Below are 13,593 nucleotides of genomic sequence, written 5' to 3' on the forward strand. Positions count from 1 at the left end.
AAAGCAAAAGGGGAGATATCAAATGAACAAATGAAGCCCTTAGTCCAAAAAGACTCCTGCTCTTCTGGCTGTGCTGGAATTAGAGCATGGTCACAGAATCACACAGAATTGTCATGGTTGGAAAGGACCCCAAGGATCATCCAGTTCCAACCCCCCCTGCCACAGCCAGGGGTACCTTATACTAGAGCAGGTTGCTCAGAGCCACATCCAGCCTGGCCTTAAAAACCTCCAGGGATGAGGCTTCCACCACCTCCCTGGGCAACCTGTGCCAGTATCTCACCACCCTCATGGGGAAGAACTTCTTCCTAACATCTAACATAAATCTCCCCTCCTCTAGCTTGGATCCATTCCCCCTACTCCTATCACTACCTGACACCCTAAGAAGTCCCTCACCATCTTTCTTGTAGGCCTCTTTCACATATTGGAAGGCCACAATAAGGTTTCCTCAGAGCCTTCTCTTCTCCAAACTGAACAACCCCAACTCCCTCAGCCTGTCCTCACAGCAGAGGAGCTGCAGCCCCCTGCTCATTCTCATGGCCCTTCTCTGGACATGTTCCAGCATGGTCACAGAATCACAGAAGATGTCAGAATCCTTAACTGGCCTAGGAATAATGGGGCTCTTGGTCCTCGATATGGTTCCATGTGCAGTTGTGATAACCTTGATGGAGGTACCTGCTGCTCCTTGGCCCTTGGGTGTCTACACACATAGGATCCAGTGCCTGCAGGAAAAATCTCTGCTCCTGCCTGGCCAATGTGTTGGTGCAAGCAACAACTGAGAGGACAGACAAAGCAGCAAACACTAGGTTTAGAAACTGTCATAAGAAAAAAAACCCAAAAGCATCTCTGATTCAGAGTAATCAGTCTGGAAGGAGCTGAACAGGGATCTTAGCCTAGGTCTCTCATTGCTCCTACAAAAGGTAACCCAAATTTACACCAGATTTAACTTAAGCTCTGCATACTCTCTTCTCCACTCCACACAGTTAAGCTGTCTCAAGTGTGGGCAATGTCTTCAAGGGATAGAATGGACAAGCACATCCCTGTGTATGGGCTCTCACTACAAGAAAGACACTGAGGTGCTGGAGCAGGTCCAAGGCAGCAAAGCTGGTGAAGGATCCAGAGAAATGTCCTATGAGGAGTGGCTGGGAAAGCAGGGGTTGTTTAGTCTGGAGAAAAGGAGGCTGAGAGGAGACCTTCTTACTTCCTACAACTACCTGAAAGGAGGTTGTAGTGATGTGGGTGTTGGCATCTTCTTCCTAGTATCAAGTGATGGAACGAGAGGAAGCAGCCTCAAGCTGCACAAGGGGAGGTTTAGATTGGATATTAGGAAAAAATTCTTCACAGGAAGGGTAGTCAAGCCCTGGAACAGGTTGCCCAGGGTGGTGGTTGAATCATACCCCTGAAGGTGTTTTAAAGACATGTAGACATGGTGCTGAGGTACATGGGTTAACAGTGAACTTGGAAGTGTCCAGTTAACGGTTGGACCAATTCTGTGATTCCATCCCCAGAGATGATTTTATTCACATGATCTCTTCCACCATACCCCAAGGCTCCCCCCATCTCCCTACTTCCCATTTAGCATGTGTGGAGTCCTGATTGACAAGTTGACTGTGAGTCAAGCACATGCCGTTACAGAGATGAAGGCCAAGCACACATGGGGCCAGACTAAAACAGGGTGCAGCCAACAGGGTGAGGTAAATTATTCTTTCCCTCTGTCTGGTGTGTTAATGCCCTTCTGGGAGCTGTTTTGGAGTCCCCAGAAGAAGATAGTGTCAGACTGAAGTGACAGTGTCAGACTGAGGCCACCAAGATGGTCTGGAGCACAGGACATGTGAGAAAAAGCTGAGAGAAATGGATTTGTGCAACCAGGAGGAGGGGAGCTGAAGTTTATTACCATCTGCAGCTACCTAATGGGAGGGTGGGCAACAAGACAGAGCCAGACTCTTGCTGGAAATGCACAGTCCCAGGACAGAAGCCAACAGCACAATCTGCAGCTTATCTCCAGCATGAGCATGGTCAGACACTGGAACAGGCTCCCAGAGATGCTGTGGGATCTCCATCCACAGAGATACTCAAACAGGAACTGGACAACAGCCCAAGCAACCTGATTTAACCGCGAAGGAAGTCCTGCTTTGTGCAGCAGGTTGGATCAGACTCCTCTAGAGTCTCCTTGCAGCCTGAATTCTCCCATAAGCCTGCACTCAGAGGAAGCCACTGCCACCCAGACCTGTGGCATGGCATCCCTAGCTCCGCGCCTTCATTTTGGGATAATGAGCCATGGTTGCACGGTTGTCAGGGAGGTTGCCAGGGAGGCTGACATCAGACAGCCCTTCCCTATAGATTATCCTGCCCGCCAGCACCAGCAGTTCCTAATCTGCAAACAAGTCAGGAGGGCACCCAGAGGAAGCCCCGAAGGGGGTTTTGCGTCACCAGCCCCGGTTGCCTAGCACTGCTGGGTACCGTAGAGAGGGGGCACCAGCTCCAGGGGCTCGGTGGCTTTTTCCCCCTGCCTGTCCTGTCTGAGAGGCAAAGGTTGCTGAGGAAGCTCACGGAGGAGCAGCGCAGGCGATGGCAGCCGAGGCAGGGCTGCTCAAGCTGCCTTTCACCCATGACGACCAACTCACCCGCTGCATGAGGCTGCGCTTCCAGAGCCTGCAGCAAAAGAACCTGAGGCCCCAGGATGGTGAGAAGCTGCTGCAAGCCCACGAGCACATCTACAGGGTGGATTTCAGCCGGCAGGACAGCCTGCGCTTCCTCCGCTGGGACATCCAGCTGGATGGACCTGGGAAGGTCACAGTGACAGGCACCTCCCAGCACTGGACTCCTGACCTCACCCACCTGATGAACCGGCAGCTGCTGGAGCCAGCAGGCATCTTCTGGAAGAAGCCAGGGGCCAGGGAGGTGGAGTGCAACGAGGCAGATGCGCAGGAGTTTGGGGAGCGGGTGGCGGAGCTGGCCCGGATCCGCAAGGTGATGTATTTCCTCCTGGCTTTCACCGAGGGCCTGGAGCCAGCTCAGCTGAAGGCCTCCATTGTTTTTAAAGCTTGAGCTCCCCTTGCTCAGCCCTTGCTCCAGCTGTGCTCCTGTCTTTGATTTTCTTTCTCTCAGTTCAGTTTTTGGTTCAGTTTCTACCCGCTGCTTTATTATTTTTCTTCTGTGAGGGGCAGCATCACAAAAAAAGGCAACAGCTTGGCACTTCTGGAGCCTCTCAGCCCTGTGAAACATTCCCTATTTGTGCTGTCCTCTGATGAGGAGAAGGTGTCCATGAGCTTGCTGCTTTCTTTGTCTAGAGTAGAAGACTGCTTGCTTGTGAACTCAGCAGGGATTCACCGGGTCTGACTGGTGCAGGGTCTTGTTGGCTGCCCTAAGCCCTCCAACTGTGGCTGCTGCATCCCAACAGCACAATGGGAGAATAAGGAGTTGCCATACTAGAAACAAGAGAGACAGCCTGGAGAAAGCCTTTGGCTTCCAGTTTCCTTCCTAGCTGTTGAAAAGGGGAGGCTCATTGGTGTTGGAGTGCTTCTCCTTGCAAGGATGCTGAGTGCTTTCAGGCTGCTGTGGCTGTGACTGCTTAGCGTCTCTGAAGACCTGTCCCGCAGAGGATCACCTTGCCAAGAAGCTGAAGCACATTTGGACACGTGGTGGTCTGCAGCTTGCAAAGCCACTGGACAAACTGGTGCAAGGAAGTTGGACCACCACCATTTCTTGCTGGGGGTCCCTCTGGGAGGTGTGCTCCAGCATGTTGTTCATGTTGTGCTACCAGGAGATTGGTGGTCCTGAGCTGGGTTGGAGCAGGTGTGCAAGTGAGCCAGCAGCTCAGAGCAGGCTGTAGGTCTGAGCCAGCAATAAGTCCTCTGCAGCCAAAGCAATTTGTGCATTGTCATGGCCTTAAAACGCCCATAAATATATTTCTTTTGGAGCATCTATAGAGATCCATGAGGCTGCAGAGCACTTTGCCGACCATGGAGCAGGAATCTGCTGTTGTTGTCCCTGCAAAGCAGTACCTAGCAGGGAAGGGAGGTGCTACCTTTGCTCCTTAGGAGCAGGAGATAGTTTCATGCCTGGCTTGTCCCACAATTGTGAATAAATGACTACCTTTGGATGTTCCCTCTTCCTCCTCCAAGAAGTGAAAGCTACTTTGAAAAGACATTTCTGTCTTCTCCACCAAAGTACCCTTCACTTTTTGGTGAAGGAGAAGGGAAGAGTCAAGTATTACTGTAACTGCACTCAGATGTGGCTGAGCATTCCTCAGGGTATGGCCTGAGATTTTCCTGAGATGTGTAAGAAGAGGTCAGTGATGGACAAGGTGACTTTGTGCCCATGACCTGTTGACCTGTGCAGATCATCCCCCTGGAAGTTCAACCTCTTCTTCAAAGCCTTCAGAAAAGCAGACTTCACAACCAAAGCTCTGCAACCACAGTGTCATACAGGCATGTCGTAGGCACTGACAGAGAAATTGGGCTACTTTAATAAGAGTGTGGCCAAGAAGGTCAAGGGAAGGTCTCCTTCCCCTCTACTCTGCCCTGGTGAGACCACATCTGGAGTGTGTCCAGGTGTGGGCTCTCCATTTCAAAAGAGATAAGGAACTACTGGAGAAAGTCAGTGGATGGCCATGAGGACGATGGCCAGCAGGTCAAGGGAGGTTCTCCTCTCCCTCTCCTCTGCCCTAGTTAGACAACATCTGGAGTATTGTATCCAGTTCTGAGCTCTCCAGTTCGAGAGGGACAGGGATGTACTAGAGTGTCTGATGAAGGACAACAAGGATGATGAAGGGACTGGAACATCTGATGAGGAAAGGCTGAGAGACCTGGGGCTGTTTAGTCTGGAGTAGAGAAGACTAAGAGGAGATCTTACTAAAGTTTATAAACATCTTAAGGGTGGGTGTTGAAGAAGAAGGTGCCAGGCTCTTTTCACTTGTGCCTTGTGAGGATGAGGGCACAGATACAAACTGGAACAGAGGATGTTCCACCTCAACATGAGGAGAAGCTTCTTTGAGGGTGACAGAGCACTGGAACAGGCTGCCCAGAGAGATTGTGGAGCCTCCTTCTCTAGAGACTTTCAAGACCCATCTGGATGTGTTCATGAGTGACCTGCCCTATGTGATCCTGCTTTGGCAGGGGTGTTGGACTCAGTGATCTCTGGAGGACTCGATGATCTCCAACCTCTACCATTCTATGATTCTATGTCTTGGTTTAGACCCCAAGAAATGCTCAAGTCAGTGAGGAGAGGTAAAACTGAATGCATCCCTGCTTGGCCATAGCATGGACCCACTGTGAGCCCAACCCACTTTAGGTCAAACCACATTAGATCCAATAACAGGAGCTTCTGCCAAAGGGATTTCTCATTCTAAGTCTCACAATATACCTTTGCTATGTTGTTGCTTGGTGGGGTAGAGCTCTCGCTGGAGATACCTCATTGGGTGTCGCTGTACCACAGTAAATAAAAGCCTGCTCAAGTGGGTTCCCCTTAAGGACTGAAGCTGTGTGTGTCTTCTTCATGCTCTTTTTGGAAGCTTCCCCAGTAAAGCAGCACCCACTGATTTTCAACTTGTTGGTATTTTTGAGCATCTTTTAACCTCCAGAAAAAGTAAAATAGACATAGACCTTCTTTTCTCATCATGTGAAAGGCTTAATAGAGAAATTTAGCACTTTGTGTGGTTTGGAGAGAGGTTTGAAGTTGGGCAGAAAAGGGGAAATGATCTTCAGGTGGATCCTCTTTTCCATCAAGGTTGGGGGTGAAATGGGGTGGTTCGGCCTCTCTCTGCCAGTGGGAAGATGAGCTTCTTTATATCAGTACTGAAACTTTCCCTGCAGTTTCAGTCTCTCATAAAGGCCTTCAGAAACACCACTCTGTCCCATCTCCCAGGGGAGCTTCATCGCTGTCTGTACCAGACTGGCACAGCTGGGTCTCACTTTCCCCTTCCTGACCTGGCAAGTTCCCAGTGGAGGAGCCCCTGCTTAGGGGAACCAGTGTTTACCAATTCCTCCATCTAAGCAGGGACATTTCTCTAGTCACAGATGCCTTTCCTCTTAAGAGAAATGAGCAAAGCCCTAAGCCAGCTTGGGGAAATGAACCTGGTGTTCCTGGAATTCAATTTACCTGTCTTTTAGGACTGTCACTCTAAATGTGTCCCACTAAAGGGTGCTACAGCTTCAGATTTTGGGAACCCCTCAGCAAGTGTGCCCAGGTGGCCAAGAAGGCTCATGGCATCCTGGCCTGAATCAGGAATAGCGTGGCCAGCAGGAGCAGGGAAGTCATTCTGCCCTGTAGTCAGCACTGGTTAGGCCACACCTTGGGTACTGTGTCCAGTTCTGGGCCCCTCAGTTTAAGAAGGACATTGAGACACTTGAACGTGTCCAGAGAAGGGCAACAAGGCTGGGGAGAGGCTTGTGAGGAGAGGCTGAGGGAGCTGGGGGTGTTTAGCCTGGAGAAGAAGAGGCTCAGGGGAGACTTTATTGCTGTCTACAACTACCTCAAAGGAGGTTGTAGACAGGTGGAGGTTGGTCTCTTCTCCCAGGCAACCTGTCACAGAACAAGAGGACACAGTCTCAAGCTGTACCAGGGGAAGTTTAGGCTTGAGGTGAGGAGAAAGTTCTTCCCAGACAGAGTAATTGGCCGTTGGGATGTGCTGCCCAGGGAGGTGGTGGAGTCACCATCCCTGGAGATGTTCAACAAGGGCTTGGATGTGGCACTTGGAGCCATGGTTTAATTGTCAGGAGGTGTTAGGTATTAGGTAATAGGTTGGACTTGATGATCTCTGAGGTCTTTTCCAACCTGGTTAATTCTGTGAAAAAGCAGAACAGGTTTCTCTTGTTTCTCTGTGGGTTATGTAGAAACACAACCAGGGCTTACTTCTTTTGCTTCTTGATACTCTTTTGCTGCTTTCACCACCAGAGAGTGTTTTCAGTACTGGATTTGGGTTGGGGCCCCTCACTACAAGAAGAACATTTAAGTGCTGGAGCATGTCCAGAGAAGAGCAGCTAAGCTGGTGCAGGGCGTTGAACACATGTTATGAGAGGAGAGGCTGAGGGAACTGGGGCTGTTCATTCCTCAGAAGAGAAGGCTGAGGGGAGACTTGATTGCCCTCTATGACCTCAAAAGAGGTTGGAACTAAGTAGGGGTCAGTCTCTTCTCACATGCAACAAATGACACAATGAGCAAATGGGCTCAAGCTGTGCCAGGAAGGTTCAGGTTGGATATTAGGAAAAATTTCTTCACAGAAAGGGTCACCAGGCATTGGAACAAGCTGCCCAGGGAGGTGGTGGAGTCACCATCCTTGGAGATATTTAGAAGACACATGGATGTGGTGCCATGCTTTAGTGGCAGTGACTTAGCAGTAGCAGTGGGATTGTGAGCTTTAGGCAAGCACTTGGACTTGATGATCTCAAAGGTCTCTTCCAGCCTTAACAATTCTATGATTCTGCAATTCAGCACTGTCCCCAAATGAAAGGATGGAGAAGGATGGTGGGGACCGGTATCTCCTGCCACCACTCACAGCATTGACAAGTCTCAGAGCCAGCCAGCTGGAACTGTTGCCACCAGCCCTGGCTGACAGGCTGCCTCTAATCAATGCCCTAATCATTTCTAAGCCCACATTAATAGCAAGTTGATTAGCACAATAGCCCTCGATGACAATTCATTAGGATGAGCTCCAGCCAGGAGGGGATCGATGGGGACTGATGGAGGGCTGTCTGGCCTTTCCTGGCACTCTCCCAGAGGGAGTCTGGGGCATCATGGTCAGCACTTCTGGAGAACACCAAACCCTCCAAAGGAGGCTCTTCTTCATGGCTCTGTCTGTTCTGCCTCTATTGATCCAGATGAATCAGGAGTGCCAGTAAGCTCATAAGGCCTGATGTCATCATTAATATTTCAGTGTAGGAGCAATAACAGCTCTGGGCTGGATCATTGCTGGTAGCTAAGGAGTCAGGAGGCTCTCCAGAGAGCTGTCTCTGCAGGGTTAGAGCTTCATGATGACAGACAGGAAAAAAAAGCAAAAGGCCCTGCCAGCTGGACAGGGGCCAAGGCACAGTGCAGGGGCCCAAGACCTTCTCAGGAGCCTCTTTCCCTGCAGTGTAGCTGTGTCCTGTCCTATCTCACCCCAGGAGAATGATCATTTCATGTATTGGAATATAATTGTCCCCATGGGCACATTGGGGTTTTCCTTACTTAGGTCATGGTGCTTTGGGAGCAGGTAAGGAAAGGAGCAAAGGTGTGGACATTTGGTCACATTACTGCAGCTGACCTGCTCAGTACTTGTCAACTATCAACAACATTACCTGCACAGGGCCTCACAGCCCACCTTGGCCATAAAGGAAAACCATGGTTCCTTCACCCTCAGCAAAAGCTAAGCTGTGGTGGGGCAGTTCCCTGCTGTGTGCCTCTGTGTCCTGGTTCTCAACAAAATGCTGATCCTCCTAGCTGTAGGAATCTGTGTGTGGCTGTGTCCATTTCTCTCCTAGCTGTTGGGTGGATTTTTCCATGCAAAGCAAAGCTGGTGGTGCCTGCAGCCATGAAAAACTGTGGACTTTGGTAGTTAACCCTTTGCTTGTGCCTGTCCCACTGGCAGTGCAGATGGCAGTGCCACCAAACCTGCATTACCTCAGGTGTCCTCAGATTTCTTTCACCTCAGGTCCTTCTTTCCTTTTTTTTTTAACTCCTTTTTTTTTGGTGTGGTTACTTGGATGAGTGTGCTAGCTCTTGACAGGGATGAAAGGAGATCTTGTGGGGATGGGGATATCACTTCTCCCTTCTTGCTTTAGCAGAGTAGATACATGCAGGGTGTCTGGTCCCTGTTCATTGCCACCAGGTAGATGAATGCTCTTGGGCCAGTCAAGTCACACCAGGAGAGAATCAAAGAAGGTGCCCTTTCAAAGAGCTACCCTGCTGGCACTAAAATTGTGGTCAAAAAATTAACCTTGCCTGGTGAGACCAAAGACTCTCATACTCCAATAGCCTGCTTACAGCAGTAGGTGGCAGCAGATGTCCAAGAATGAGGAGAAGAAGCTTCAGCTCTATCTTCCAAGGTGCAATGAAGTCAAACCTGGTTAATTCTATCCTATCCTATCCTATCCTATCCTATCCTATCCTATCCTATCCTATCCTATCCTATCCTATCCTATCCTATCCTATCCTATCCTATCCTATCCTATCCTATCCTATCCTATCCTATCCTATGCTTTTCCAGCACATATTAATCTAGCCTGCATTGAAGGAACCAGATCCAACTACTGACCACAACAGGCTGTTAGCAAGTCCATCTCTATTCCTTGTCTTTGAAAATGTCTGCATTAGCTCTGGGATGAGAGTCAAAACTCAGCAAAAAAAGGGAATAAACTAGAGGTACTGGTTGATAGTAGGCTGAATATGAGCCTGCAGTGTGCCCAGGTGGCCAAGAAGGCCAATGGCATCCTGGCCTGCATCAGGAGCAGTGTGGCCAGCAGGAGCAGGGAAATCATTCTCCCCCTGTACTCAGCATTGTTTAGGCCACACCTTGAGTCCTGTGTCCAGTTCTGGGCCCCTCAGTTTAGGAAGGATGTTGAGATGCTGGAACATGTTCAGAAAAAAGGCAACAAAGCTGGTGATGGGTCTGGGACACAAGCCCTGTGAAGAGAGGCTGGGGAAGCTGGGGTTATTTGGCCTGGAGAAGAGGAGGCTCAGGTGAAGACCTTATTGCTCTCTACAGCTACTTGAAGGGAGGTTGTAGCCAAGTGAGGGTTGGTCTCTTCTCCCAGACTGCCAGCACCAGAACAAAAGGACACAGTCTCAAGCTGTGCCAGGGGAGGTTTAGGCTGGGTGTTAGGAAGAAGTTCTTCCCAGAAAGAGAGATTGGCCATTGGAATGTGCTGCCCAGGGAGGTGGTGGAGTCACCATCACTGGAGGTGTTTAAGAAGAGACTGGATGGGGCACTTGGTGCCATGGTTTAGTTGATTAGATGGTGTTGGGTGATAGGAGGGACTTGATGATCTCAAAGGTGTTTTCCAACTTGGTTAATTCTGTGGTTCCTCTCTTACAGGTCATTCCAGACTGGAAGGAACAGGAGTGGAATCCTGAGAAACCTGAGATCTACGCAGGGATCTTCCACTTCCAGTTCTGGCGCTTTGGTCAGTGGCTGGACGTGGTGATAGATGACCGCCTGCCCACACTCCACAACCAGCTCATCTACTGCCATTCCAACTCCAAGAATGAGTTCTGGTGTGCCTTGGTGGAAAAAGCTTATGCCAAGTATGTATCCAGGATGACCTGAGAACCTGTGGTTTCCTCTCTGTTCATTCATGAGCTGATTTGTACCAGTGGAAACAACAGCTTTGCTGGGGAGGAGTAGGACATACCACAAACAGACAAAGATTTGTGGATGCTGTGCTTAGTGGCATGGTTTAGGGGTAGACTGGGCACTGCTGTGTTAGCACTTTGACTTAGAGTCACAGAATCAATCATCAGGGTTGGAAGGGACCTCAAGGATCATCTAGTTCCAGCCCTCCTGCCATGAGCAGGACCACTTTCCACTAGATCAGGTTGCCCAGGGCCACATCCGGCCTGGCCTTAAAAACTTCCAGGGATGGGGTTTCTACCACCTCTATGAGTAATCTGTTCCAATGTCTCCCCATTCTCATGGGGAAGAACTTCTTCCTAACATCTAATCTAAATCTACCCTCCTCCATCTTGGATCCATTCCCCCTAGTCCTATCATTACCTGACATCCTAAAAAGTCCCTTACCAGCTTTCTTGTAGACCCCCTTCAGATACTGGAAGGCTACAGTGAGATCTTTTTGGAGCCTTCTCTCCAGACTGAACAGCCCCAACTCTCAGTCTGTCTTCATAGGGGAGAGGTGCTCCAGCCCTGTGATCATCCTCATGGCCCTTCTCTGGACACTTGATGATCTTTAAGGTATTTTCCAAACTAGATTGTTTTATAATTCTTTGATTTTATGAGGGGGAAAAAAAAACCACAACACCTTTCTCTAGCCTTAATTTGGCCTCAAAGCAAAATATTCTCCAACTCCACATTTGTTTAAGTAATCCCTGTCAAAAAGTTTTCAAGTTCCCTTTACTTGGTCCTGTGACATCAAGCAGCATGGATCTTCTTTTTTCACCTCCTCATCTCCTGAAAGTTTCATAACAAATTTCTGTTCCCCAGGCTGTCCCAAGAACTGTCCTAGACCCCCTTAAAGTGCCAAGCCAATGTTGGTGTGCCATTCCTGTCATCCTTTTCCAGGCTGTCAGGCTGTTATGAGGCCCTGGATGGAGGGAACACAGCTGATGCCCTGGTAGACTTTACTGGTGGGGTTTCTGAACCTATTGACCTGACTGAAGGGGACTACATTGCTGATGAAGCCAAGAGAAATCTTCTCTTTGAGCGTGTGTTGAAGGTACACAACCGAGGAGGCCTCATCAGCTGTTCCATCAAGGTAAGCAACATTGCCTGTATGGCTCCACCACTGCTTGGGGATGTGGTGGGGTCACCACCCCTGGAGGTATTTATAATAAGCACATGGATCTTGTGCTTAGGAACATGGTTTAGTGGCAGTGAGTTAGCAGCAGTGGTGGGATTGAGAGGTCTGGGCAAGAGTATCACAGTATCACAGTATCACCAAGGTTGGAAGAGACCTCAAAACTCATCGAGTCCAACCTGTCACCACAGATCCCATGACCTAACCATAGCACCAAGTGCCATGTCCAGTCTCCTCTTGAACACTTCTAGGGACAGTGACTCCACCACCTCCCTGGGCAGCACATCCCAATAACGAATGACTCTCTCAGTGAAGAACTTTCTCCTCACCTCCAGCCTAAACCTCCCCTGGTGCAGCTGGAGACTGTGTCCTCTTGTTCTGGTGCTGGTTGCTAGAGAGAAGAGACCAACCCCTTCCTGGCTACAACCACCCTTCAGGTAGTTGTAGAGAGCAATGAGGTCTCCCCTCAGCCTCCTCTTCTCCAGGCTAAACAATCCCATCTTCCTCAGCCTCTCCTCACAGGGCTGTGCTCAAGGCCTCTCCCCAGCCTCCTTGCCCTTCTCTGGACACCTTCAAGTGTTTCCATGTCCTTCTTAAACTGAGGGGCCCAGAACTGGACACAGTACTCAAGATGTGGCCTAACCAAGGCTGGACTTGATCTCAAAAGTCTCTTCCGACATTAAATGGTTCTCTGGTTACGGTGTCAAGGGGATAGAATGCATCTTAGACTGTTGGAGACCTCTAGACTAGATTGGATAAATTATAGCCAAGGGTTCCTAGTTCTTCCCATGAATGGCAAAGGGATTCAAATCTGAATGGCAGTCCTCTTTATTCCTCGTTGCTATGTCCAGGAGCTTAGATTCATCTCAGGAGAGGATTCACTTCCAGAGAAGAGCATTTTGGTGTCTGCACATGGACAGTGGATGCAGTGGATGCGGTGCTTGGGGATATGGTTTAGGGGTGAACTTTGTAGAGTAGGGTTATTGGTTGGACATGGTGATCCTGAGGGTCTTTTCCAACCTGAATGTTTCTGTGATTTCTACAAACACTGAGTGCCTGATCTCCCATTATAACCAGCAGAGAGAGCTTTAAATGTTGACAGTATGGGAGCTGAGAGACCTCATGCAGCAGATGAAGGCAAGGCAGGATCTAGCACCTGCTGAGGCATCGGATCTGTCTGAGGAGGCTCTCTCCCTGATCATTGATGCTTTCCCAGTTTGACTTAGAGAAATGTGGATATCTGAGCTCCTTTTTTTCCCCCAGTCCCTGCTACAGTGGTCTAAGCTCTATCTGGAGCACAGACCTATGAGGAGAGGATGAGGGAGCTGGTGTTGTTTAGCCTGGAGAAGAGGAGGCTCAGGGGAGACCTTCTTGCTCTCTACAACTACCTGAAGGGATGTTGTAGCCAGGTGGGGGTTAGTCTCTTTTCCCATGCAACCACCAGCAAAACAAGAGGACACAGCCTCAAGCTGTTTAGGCTTGATCTTAGAATGAAGTTCTTCCCAGAAAGAGAGATTGGCCATTGGAATGGGCTGCCCAGGGGGTGGTGAGGTCAGCGTCCCTGGAGGTGTTTCAGAAAAACCGGGATGAGGCACTTGGTGCCGTGGCCTGGTTGATTAGTTAGGATTGGTTGATTGTTTGGCCTTGATGATCTGGAGGTCTCTTCCAACCCCGTTGATTCTGTGATGCTATGTGTCTCCCCCTGGCAGGCCACGTCGGCAGCTGACATGGAGGCCCGGCTGGCCTGCGGGCTGGTGAAGGGCCACGCGTATGCTGTGACCGACGTGCGGAAGGTCCGCCTGGGCCACGGCCTCCTGTCCTTCTTCAAGTCAGAGAAGCTGGACATGATCCGCATGCGCAACCCCTGGGGCGAGCGGGAGTGGAACGGCCCCTGGAGCGACACGTGAGTCGGGATGGGCAGCAGCGGCTCCCTCCCGGGGTGGGAGCAGCTGGGGGTTGAAACTAGAGGAAAGGCTTTCAAGCTGCACCAGGGGAAGTTCAGGCACGTCTGAGTGCTGGCTTCTACACTCTGGCCACAACAACCCCATGCAGTGCTACAGGCTGGGGTCAGAGTGGCTGGAGAGAGGCCAGGCAGAGAGGGACCTGAGGGTAGTGGTTGATAGTAGGCTGAACATGAGCCAGCAGTGTG

General features: G+C 50.1%; 2 protein-coding genes across 2 annotated transcripts in view; both read left to right on the forward strand.

Annotated features, from left to right (window-relative positions):
• Nucleotides 1-13,593, forward strand: part of CAPN5 (calpain 5) — a 96,012-nt gene that overhangs the window by 60,588 nt on the left and 21,831 nt on the right. Inside the window, exons 4-6 of the mRNA XM_068139596.1 lie at nucleotides 10,010-10,218; nucleotides 11,210-11,402; nucleotides 13,154-13,347. Of these exons, the coding sequence (XP_067995697.1) occupies nucleotides 10,010-10,218; nucleotides 11,210-11,402; nucleotides 13,154-13,347 (596 nt within the window). The remainder of the gene's footprint in view (nucleotides 1-10,009; nucleotides 10,219-11,209; nucleotides 11,403-13,153; nucleotides 13,348-13,593) is intronic.
• Nucleotides 2,521-5,544, forward strand: OMP (olfactory marker protein). The gene has a single exon (XM_068138133.1). It carries the CDS (start codon nucleotides 2,566-2,568, stop codon nucleotides 3,043-3,045), a length of 480 nt encoding a protein of 159 aa, XP_067994234.1. The 5' UTR covers nucleotides 2,521-2,565; the 3' UTR covers nucleotides 3,046-5,544.

Source organism: Melanerpes formicivorus, unplaced genomic scaffold (assembly GCF_026170545.1).
Source record: "Melanerpes formicivorus ecotype bairdi unplaced genomic scaffold, bMelFor1.0.p_v2 SCAF_1, whole genome shotgun sequence".
In the NCBI taxonomy this organism is placed as follows: Eukaryota; Metazoa; Chordata; class Aves; order Piciformes; family Picidae; genus Melanerpes; species Melanerpes formicivorus.

Bases quoted from the DNA above. Each gene is read 5' to 3' on its own strand.
- OMP (XM_068138133.1), top strand. From the start codon at position 2,566: ATGGCAGCCGAGGCAGGGCTGCTCAAGCTGCCTTTCACCCATGACGAC.